Consider the following 10,147-nt stretch of genomic DNA (forward strand, 5'->3'; position numbering starts at 1 on the left):
ATGAAATTAACAAAACTCTGTTATATATATTGAAATTATGCTCGTACACTGTATATTTGTAAGGGAGGAACACTTCAGCTAGCTAGCACTTTGATGGATAACATAAATTAAATTTCGTCACGAACAGGATTCGAACCTGTGCGGGGAAACCCCATTGGATTTCGAGTCCAACGCCTTAACCTCTCGGCCACCGTGACTACGCATGCCCAAAACGCCGGCATACTGGTATACAACACAAGACACAAAGCCCACGTATGATAAGCTTAAAGTTTATGTATTGTCGGACACGCACTCTTTATCAAAACGTCATTATAAGATTACGAAGAATTCGTCCTATAGAACACAGCAACAAAGACTATGAATGGCCCAATTTCTTAACTGGCAAAATTATCCATTAGCAAGCACCAATTATCAAAAGCCTTTGAGTTTCCTTATTGACCTAATAGACCGGATATATTACATATTTTACATTGTTTTTTAGCAAATGTTGTTACCGACTTCTCTTCTGTGAGCACACAGAAATGGAAGATGTAATGTATATCTAGTTTACTTGACTACTAGAACCTTCAAGCAGGTACGAGTCAGTCACACTCCCCGTACATCGGCACTGCCATTAGTAATGATGCATTCGACTTCAGTAGGAAATGAGGAAAGCCCGAGTTTTAAAAATAATAATAATAATAATAATTTAATCCCTTTAATGTTTAAGGTCGTTTTCTACCATTAAATTGATGTAAATTAATGTTTCCACATTATTTGATGTATTCCAACTCGTCTTACGAGTTGGTTCGATTTGATTTACTCCATGAACTTTGAATGTAGCATAAGTGCCAGCTAGCAGATATCGCATTTCTATTGGTCAGTTACTGTAAGCTCCGCCTTCTTCTCGCGACCACTAATAGCTCTCTGGCTGCTGACTGAGAACGACTGCACCATCACAGGAGCGAAAAATGATTAACTGGAAGGTAACCATCAGTAGATATATCATTTTAAATGGACCAAATGCACGCTTGGCTATAAGTGTATAACTCTTGTGCTCGTTTAGGTTTTCTTTTGCTCCTTTTTTGCCGCAGCTGTCACTAGCTTAAAGCTAACGTTACCATAGACTCTCGCGTTATTTGTTACAACCGCGTCCAAAACTTTTACTATCGTCATATATCAAATAGCATATACATCTCTCTGTCTCTGTGTGTATATTCCTGTATGTTTTAAACCGCAAGTGGCATCTCCAGTTTTTAAACGTGTTGTTATTTTTAACCACCGAAATAAGCTGATAATAGCGTTAATAGAGGTGACTAGTAGAAACATTATTAAGGCCGCGGTCACTTGTTAGATAATATCTATGCCGAATTCAAGAGTGATCTGTGGGAATTAGAAATTTTCTTATAGGATGCTTAATTTAAATTATTATGTAAAGAAAATTTTTAAAATGTAAAGATTCTGAATGCTGTTTCGGTAATGACAAGTGTGTGTGACCCGGTGCAGCTACAAGCTCATAAAGCACATGGTGTGCAGCTGTTTGTCCTTTTTATAACTGCCACCTCCTGCATAAGCAGCTGAGGTAGAAGAGAGGAGGAGGAAAATCTCCTCTGGGGTCCCAGACTGTTCCAGACATTTCTTTTGCAGCAAACCTCTTAAATCTAACAGAAAAAAACAGAAATACTATAAAGAAACTCTCTAACAAACAGTATTTCTGCATATATATTTATGTACATATTTGTTAAATGTGTACCCATATCCATGCTCAGGCTTTGGACAACGTCCCCTTGCTTTTCTACATCTTAGCCCTGAAGACGCTGCTGCTGTGTCTGGGGTTTGCTGGGGTGAAGATCTACCAGAGTAAGAAAGCAGAGGCGGCCCTGAAGAAGCAGCAGGCTGAGAAGAGGAGGCTGGCCCAGCAGACGCAGGAGCTCATTGATAACCTAAAGGAAGACTGACGAGTGGAGGGAGAGGAGCAGAAGCTGCTGTACACCAGGAAGAGATGGTAATTACATGATAAGCAACAAACAACGCATGACGGCACCACTGGTTGTTCTAAATGTCTTTCTTTTATTTGCAGTTTGGTTTATTATTAGTTATATATGGAGTCAACACATAGTGTAGTATTGTTATTAGAGATGGCACAATACCACTTTTTAATGCTGATACACAGCAAATTCAAAAGTGTTAAATGGTTTGGTGTTAATAGTCTTCTTGCAAAAGTAGAGTTAATTTTACTCTAAGTAGAGTCACATTCTTTTAATGTAACTCTGAGGTGTAAAATGATAGTAGTTAAAATCGAGTGTTAAAAATGAGTGTTTCTCTGTCAAATCTGGAGGTGTTACAATGGAAACATTAACTCTTGACCTCTTAACTCTGAACTCCTATGTGGGCTATGACACCAACAGAGTAAATTCACAGACTCCGCCCCCAGCACGGCTCCAATCGAAGCTGAAGTGAAGCCGTTTCAGAACATTTTGCTCTACATATTTGAGTTGTTTGCCATGCTTGGTAAGTCATTTTTTCAAAGATTGTTTCAATTATTTCTATTAGCTTTTACTTCTGTGGCTCTTTGGAGTTGAGACAAAGCTGTGTGAAAGGCATTAGCCATGTTGCTCGGTGATAGCATAATATTCTGTTTTAGCTAGCTGAAAGGTATTGTTTGCGGGCAAATACCACAGCCTTGAAAAAAGCTTGCATGTGAATTTTCAGTCAAATTTTTGGTCAAATACACCTAAAACAATGTCTAGAATGTGAAATGTTGGTATAATGGTGCTACTTGAAGCCTAAAAACGATCGCCCATAAAAAAAACGAGCAAACAGCAGTAGCAGACGTCCTGACTGGGTTCTACGTTAGCATTTAGATCCCTCCAGAGTTTTGTGCACACGGTTTAGGTAAAAATGAAAAAGGTTGAGGTTTTACATTTAGTTCAGTATTACCTGTTGCCTGTGTCCTTGTCTTTTGGGAAAATACTTTAAACAAGTAATGGCTCAAAGAGGATTCCTTTTTTTTTTTTTTTTTTACTGTGCTGCAATTGATTACTGGATTATTTGTGCCATTAATTAGTGTCAACTAATTTTTATTCAATCTCCACACAGGATATGCTTGTGAAGATGGAATATGGGGGAGAGCAGAAGTGCGTTGAAGTTCCACAAAGGGATGAATGAAGGACATGCATATTGTATTGAAGAAATAAGTGTTGAGAATGCTGTTATTTGCATTTACCATGTCAGACCTTTTGATAAACACAATTCTAATGAAAGTGAGAACATGTATACTGTTACGTCTTTCAGAAAATGTTTTGAAATTGTGGTGCACAGTTCAGAATAAATGTTTTTCAAAAACCATTGCGTCTTTTTAGTAAATGTTTATTTCCAAAAGAAATTTCTAGAAGTTCAGAACAGTAAAATTCCCGCTTTTTAGAATGAATTAGAAGATAACTCTTACGTAGTTAAACTAAAATACTCTTTGAGAGTTAATATATAAACTCTTAACACCAAGTGTTAAATTATCAACTCCAGACAGATTTGGTGTTTAACACTAAATCAGAGTTAACGTACCAACTCTCCAAAAAGAGTTAAATTAACACTCTCTGGTGTGGACCCATATAGACACTTTAATAGTGTTGAAATCAAATCCGACAGTGTTAATTTGGACATGCTGGATTTGCTGTGTACCGATAAGAATCCGATATAGTGTATTTTTTTTTTAAATAAATAAAAATGTTTTTTTTAATATCTTGCTGCATTTTGTATAAGTTCATACTCAAGTTTTAAGCTAATAAACGTGAACCTACACCATCCTTCCTGTTCTGGTATTTTAAAGAGTACTTAGCAAAAATATTAAGCAACCTAACTAATAGGGTTGCCAACTCCCAGCAAAAAAAAAGAAATAGGGAACCACCCCCCGCCCTCCACCTCGTGATGCTTAATCAACGTAATCAACTTTAATTTAGCGCACATGTAATTAAAAAAAAAAATGCACAGAAATCAATTATTTTTCCACAATAATTAAATAGATTCAACATCTTTCTTCAACAAAATTGCAGACTGCACAGATAGTTCCCAAAGGAAAAAGTACTACAGCTTACTAGGGTTTATTCGACTTAATAGTTACTATATACAATAATGGATTTCTATACATTTTACATCAGATTAAAACTTTGGGTGTAAGATTGAGATAATTATTTATTAATAAATGAGAATAAGAAAGAAAAGTATGTCTTTGTGCCCCCTTTTCCCTGTTCATGCCCTACCTGCCCCCCTGGCTAAACTTTGCTAGACCCGCCCCTGCACAGTTAGCAGCCATCAACCACGCAGAAAAAGGATCCTGGTGTAGAAAGTAATATTAAATAAATTCCAACAACAGCTTATCAAGCTTTAATGGGCTGCTGTTGTTTAGCCGCTGGTTTCCTTTTTCTGGTGCAAAGTGGGCCAAAAACAAACAAGAGAGACGGAGTCGCGACAGAAAAGCCGATCAGCTGATCATTGATTAGTTTCATGAGTGAAGTAGCAGCAGGAGAGGGAGGGAGAGAGAAGAGGCAGTCGCTCCATATATCGGTTGTTAAGCTTAACGTGGGAATGCTTTACAAACATTCAGAGATGAACTTACACATTTGCTTTACTTCTCTCTGGGATCACTTTGTCGAAGATGAAATGCCGGTTTGTAGCGAGGCTCCAACTGCTCAACCAGACCGCCGACAGGTCTGGCATGCCACAGCAGCTCTATCACGTGACGCATACTGCTCCAACGTGCTACGGTTATGAGCTGAGTTACACCGTGTTGCAAGTTTTGGGAGATACTTTTGTGATATTTAATGGATCGGATTACATTTTTTTTAAAATCTCTTTCTGATATCCGATCCAGTCATTTACGTCAGTATCAGACCGATACGTAATATCAGATCGGTTCATCTCTAATTAATAAACTAATACAAGTAGCCAGTGGTTGCCCTGATGTGATTAGACTCTTGTGAGTCATCAATCTCTCAAATGTCCTTCTCTCTCCTCCAGGGAAACATCTTACCGACCAGAGCTGCAAGCCACTTCCTCCAAATATGATGAAGATGTGTGATTTTCAGCCACAGGGACACTTTCCCGAGTTTCAGGAAATGATTTGTGGTTAAAGTACATTTTGACTGTCGAGCACATTTTTATATTTCAAGATGCCGTTTTTTTAAAAAGGAAAATATGACAGCCAAAGACAACAACAAAAAAACCCCCAAAAACTCCATAACATGCAAACTTCAGTATGAATACTAAGATGAGAGGACAGGTATGAGGTAAAGCTTGCTCATTGGTCCAGTGTTGGCCGTATGCCACATACATGATCTGCTGAGGCGGTCATTCAGGCTCCATGCAGATGAACTCAACACTTCCTTTGCTTTGTACCTGTGCAAGTCTGTCAGATCGGTGCATTTATATGAATATGACGCAGTGTTTTGTTTCTTTTTCCTGTAAAATTCTGTAAACTATAAACAAAAACTGTTTCTGCTTTTTATAATTATATTAAATTCAACATGTCACATCTTGTTGTTGTTTTTTCTCTAACTTACTTCATGTCTCCATGTTATACTCTGCAATAGTACTGTGATTTGTTCGTTTAATCTGTTATTGACAGTGAGGTGCTGCTCTAGGTTTTATAGTAGTTACTGTGAAAAGGAAATATTCCTTGATTAGCATGTAGGAAATGATCATTGAGGTGCTTTTGTGCTTCAAGGAAAGCAGGAGGAAGCTAGAGACTACAGGAAGGAGTAGTGACAGTTTTAGCGCCCTCTGCAGTTTGTGTAAGTGCAAAAGCTTACAGCACCTGGTATTCCCAGGCGGTCTCCCATCCAAGTACTGACCAGGCCCGACCCTGCTTAGCTTCCGAGATCAGACGAGATCGGGCGTGTTCAGGGTGGTATGGCCGTAAGCGAAAGCTTTGCTATATAAAGGGCATTTTATAAGTGGCAAGTGTCTCACAGTTTGATATATATTATTGTGCCAAGCTTTATATGTTACAGCGAAAGCATGCAGCTATTCGTTGTTAACTGCAGCTTCAACACTGAGCTGCAGAAATACTTTTCCCACAGTAACATCTCCATAATAACATATGTTAGATTATTATAGAACCGTGTGTTTTGGAATTCAAACCTATTTGTCGTTTGGAGACTTTAACTTCTATACAGAAGAGAAAACGTGTGCCTGTGTCATCACAGCATGTTTAAAAAGGCTGTTTCTGTGCTCTTCTCTCGCTTACGGCCATACCACCCTGAACACGCCCGATCTCGTCTGATCTCGGAAGCTAAGCAGGGTCGGGCCTGGTCAGTACTTGGATGGGAGACCGCCTGGGAATACCAGGTGCTGTAAGCTTTTGCACTTACACACACAAACTGCAGAGGGCGCCGCTGCTGCTCATGTTTATGCTCACAGGAATGAAAAGTTAGATTTCTGGGTAATAAAATCTTTTTTCTATCTTTTTAACAGTAGAATATTATATTTCCATCTTGTCTTAAACAGTAATCAGATTAATGATGAGGTAAAATTAGAACAAGGAAAGACTAGGCAATGTATCTCACGTTTAAGCAAAATTGATGTTTTCTGAAAAATCTCACACAGATAAACATTTACAGGAAATTACTTTTCCTTCAAAACAAACATCAAAGAGTTTGTGGTTTTCTTTATTGATTGTACTTGAGTAGAAGCTGTAAAGGAAAATTTCTATTATTCTCAATTAAAGTGTTTAAGTTCTTAAGCATATGCTTTGTTCTGACAGTATAATAGACTGTTCAGTGGAAGTTTCTAAACTAGATGAAGTTATTTCAGCCCCAGTAGTTGAAGAAGACAACTCCCTATTGCATGAATAATATACCACTGAAATTTATAAAACAGCTTTCAAAAACAATTTTGAATTTATTTTGGATTTTCTCAAATGCACACAGTGCCAAAAGCATACACACAGTCAAATCTTTTCATGTGAGGTGCTGAAGGTTCTGCACCTCATAACTCAACAAGCCCTATTAACTTCTCATTAGTGATCATAACTGACTACAAGTGTTAGTTTCTCTTCGCAGCGTAAAAAGGATCAGCTTAAAAGCACTTGTTGGATTTACCAATATTTAGAACAACCGAAAGTCCAATGAACTCACTGTAAACCATTTTAAGCCATTTTTATACACTTACAGATTTGGTTCAAACAATCGTTTGTAATTACAAGTTGTTTGGGTATGTTACCACTTTGCCAAGGACTGGAAGAAGACCAAAGAGTCCCCCTTGGATCAGAGGGAATTTGTGAACTGAGGATCCCAACCCCTTCTGGAAAGAAAGCTTTCTGGGCAGACTAGACTATGACTGAGCTATATGTCCACAATGACAACAGAATGTTTGGTGTATCAAAGGTGATCCTTTGAAATCTGAGAACACTGTACCAGATGTTAAGCCTGGTGGTGGTAGGATCATGCTCTGGGGCTGATTTGCCAGATGGAATAATAAAGGAGGAGGACTAGTAAAGTGAGTTTACAATCAACCATTGAAACTGATCATCAGAGATAGAAAACTTCTATATTCAGTGCTACTCCAAATCCTCAACCTCAACTTAATAGTAAAAGAAAACAAATTTCATAATATAATATGTTCTGATGACATTCAGTTGGATCTGATTCACACATCAGAGGCTTGGTCAAGTAATTGAACATGAAATATAGAGAATAAAAAACTGCATGAGAAAATATTCAATACATGACTTTCCGTGAAGCCGTGCTGTCACACTGTGGCTGGCCAGCGAGTTTGTCAACAATCAGATGACACTGCATCACAGAATTTTCGCTAACCACTTTCTTCTTTTCATGACCACAACTCAGCACCTTATGAGTGTTTGCAGCTTGGTAATGCACCATGTGCCAAAACTGTGAACAACTGAATCTGTTCTGAGAGCAGAAGAAACTTCTTTGAATGCAATAACTCTAGATGTTATCACACTAACTACATATGTTATAATGCAATCTTTGTGTAATTTAAGGTTATAAATGGCAGTTTTTGGTTACTTTTGAGTTTACCTTCATTAATTTCACTTTTACAAACTGCTTATTTTGCCTTGTTTGATTTCATTCTTTTCAGAACAACAGTACAAATAAGAATTTACAGTTATTATTTCATTCTGACTGTATTTTTGATAAACAAACACACACACACACACACACACACACACACACACACACACACACACACACGCACACACACACACACACAAAATTCACGCCAAGGTCAAACTGTGCAATGGTCAGAAAAAGCCCAAAAATCCAAGATTATATGTCAGACTCTACAGGCCTCAGTTGGCATGTTAAATATTAAAGTCCATGACAGTACAATTAGAAAAAGGTTGAATAAGTGTGGCTTGGTTGGAAGGGTTGCAAAGAGAAAGTCTGCATGGATGCAAGTTTGGTAGTAAAGTTGCAATCTCATACCAGCTGTCAACATGTGGTGAAAATTTGAGTTTTCCATGAACTCCCCTGTATACCGAGTACTCTAGAGTCAATGGTGTGTTTCGATGTACTGCAGAAGGGTAAAGTTCCCAAGCACATCAGGAGAGCTGCAACAGGATGACTGAAAAAGACAAGAATCGAGGTTTTGCAGTGGCCCGGTCACAGTCCATACCTCAACCTAATATTCAGTGCAGGGAACTTAAGATAGCTGTACATACAGTGGGGCAAAAAAGTATTTAGTCAGCCACCGATTGTGCAAGTTCCCCCACTTAAAATGATGACAGAGGTCAGTAATTTGCACCAGAGGTACACTTCAACTGTGAGAGACAGAATTTGAAAAAAAAATCCATGAATTCACATGGTAGGATTTGTAAAGAATTTATTCGTAAATTAGGGTGGAAAATAAGTATTTGGTCACCTCAAACATGGAAAATCTCTGGCTCTCACAGACCTGTAACGTCTTCTGTAAGAAGCTTTTCTGTCCCCCACTCGTTACCTGTATGAATGGCACCTGTTTGAACTCATCATCTGTATAAAAGACACCTGTCCACAGCCTCAAACAGTCAGACTCCAAACTCCGCCATGGCCAAGACCAAAGATCTTTCGAAGGACACCAGGAAAAGTATTGTAGACCTGCACCAGACTGGGAAGAGTGAATCTACAATAGGCAAGCAGCTTGGTGTGAAAAAATCAACTGTGGGAACAATCATCAGAAAATGGAAGACATACAAGACCACTGATAATCTCCCTCGATCTGGGGCTCCACGCAAGATCTCATCCCGTGGGGTCAAAATGATCATGAGAACGGTGAGCAAAGATCCCAGAACCACACGGGGGGACCTGGTGAATGACCTGCAGAGAGCTGGGACCACAGTAACAAAGGTCACCATCAGTAACACACTACAACGGCAGGGAATCAAATCCCGCAGTGCCAGACGTGTTCCGCTGCTGAAGCCAGTGCATGTCCAGGCCCGTCTGAAGTTTGCCAGAGAGCACATGGATGATACAGCAGAGGATTGGGAGAATGTCATGTGGTCAGATGAAACCAAAGTAGAACTTTTTGGTATAAACTCAACTCGTCGTGTTTGGAGGAAGAAGAATACTGAGTTGCATCCCAAGAACACCATACCTACTGTAAAGCATGGGGGTGGAAACATCATGCTATGGGGCTGTTTTTCTGCCAAGGGGACAGGACGACTGATCCGTGTTAAGGACAGAATAAATGGGGCCATGTATCGTGAGATTTTGAGCCAAAACCTCCTTCCATCAGTGAGAACTTTGAAGATGAAACGAGGCTGGGTCTTCCAATATGACAATGATCCAAAACACACCGCCCGGGCAACAAAGGAGTGGCTCCGTAAGAAGCATTTGAAAGTCCTGGAGTGGCCTAGCCAGTCTCCAGACCTCAACCCCATAGAAAATCTGTGGCGGGAGTTGAAAGTCCGTGTTGCTCGGCGACAGCCCCAAAACATCACTGCTCTCGAGAAGATCTGCATGGAGGAATGGGCCAAAATACCAGCTACTGTGTGTGCAAACCTGGTAAAGACCTATAGTAAACGTTTGACCTCTGTTATTGCCAACAAAGGTTATGTTACAAAGTATTGAGTTGTATTTTTGTTATTGACCAAATACTTATTTTCCACCCTGATTTACGAATAAATTCTTTACAAATCCTACCATGTGAATTCATGGATTTTTTTTTTCAC

The 10,147-nt window shown here is 39.1% G+C and overlaps 1 protein-coding gene and 3 non-coding genes across 5 annotated transcripts; 2 read left to right on the forward strand and 2 right to left on the reverse strand.

Annotated features, from left to right (window-relative positions):
* Positions 1–115: 115 nt before the first annotated feature.
* trnas-cga (transfer RNA serine (anticodon CGA)) lies at positions 116–197 on the reverse strand. Its single transcript has one exon. It is a non-coding gene; the product is annotated as a tRNA-Ser (tRNA).
* Positions 198–865: 668 nt separating this feature from the next.
* On the forward strand, positions 866–5,103 carry smim11 (small integral membrane protein 11). 2 transcript variants are annotated; one of them, XR_014918181.1, is made up of 4 exons: positions 866–965; positions 1,749–1,984; positions 2,388–2,490; positions 3,079–3,507. XR_014918181.1 is itself a non-coding variant. In XM_085449366.1 (3 exons), the coding sequence occupies exons 1-2, from the start codon at positions 951–953 to the stop codon at positions 1,935–1,937; spliced, it is 204 nt and encodes a 67-aa protein (XP_085305492.1). In that variant the 5' UTR covers positions 868–950; the 3' UTR covers positions 1,938–1,984; positions 4,993–5,103. The 2 variants fall into 2 exon arrangements, 1 of the variants encoding a protein (XP_085305492.1); XM_085449366.1 differs by lacking the exons at positions 2,388–2,490; positions 3,079–3,507 and adding an exon at positions 4,993–5,103 and having other exon boundaries at positions 868–965.
* Positions 5,104–5,776: 673 nt separating this feature from the next.
* Positions 5,777–5,895, reverse strand: LOC146681844 (5S ribosomal RNA). The gene has a single exon (XR_014918395.1). It is a non-coding gene; the product is annotated as a 5S ribosomal RNA (ribosomal RNA).
* A 319-nt stretch (positions 5,896–6,214) lies between these two features.
* Positions 6,215–6,333, forward strand: LOC146681845 (5S ribosomal RNA). Its single transcript, XR_014918406.1, has one exon. It is a non-coding gene; the product is annotated as a 5S ribosomal RNA (ribosomal RNA).
* Positions 6,334–10,147: the final 3,814 nt, after the last annotated feature.

Source organism: Copadichromis virginalis, linkage group LG23 (assembly GCF_057382275.1).
Source record: "Copadichromis virginalis isolate Kocher_CV1m ecotype Utaka linkage group LG23, C_Virginalis_male_GT1.1, whole genome shotgun sequence".
Taxonomy (NCBI): Eukaryota; Metazoa; Chordata; class Actinopteri; order Cichliformes; family Cichlidae; genus Copadichromis; species Copadichromis virginalis.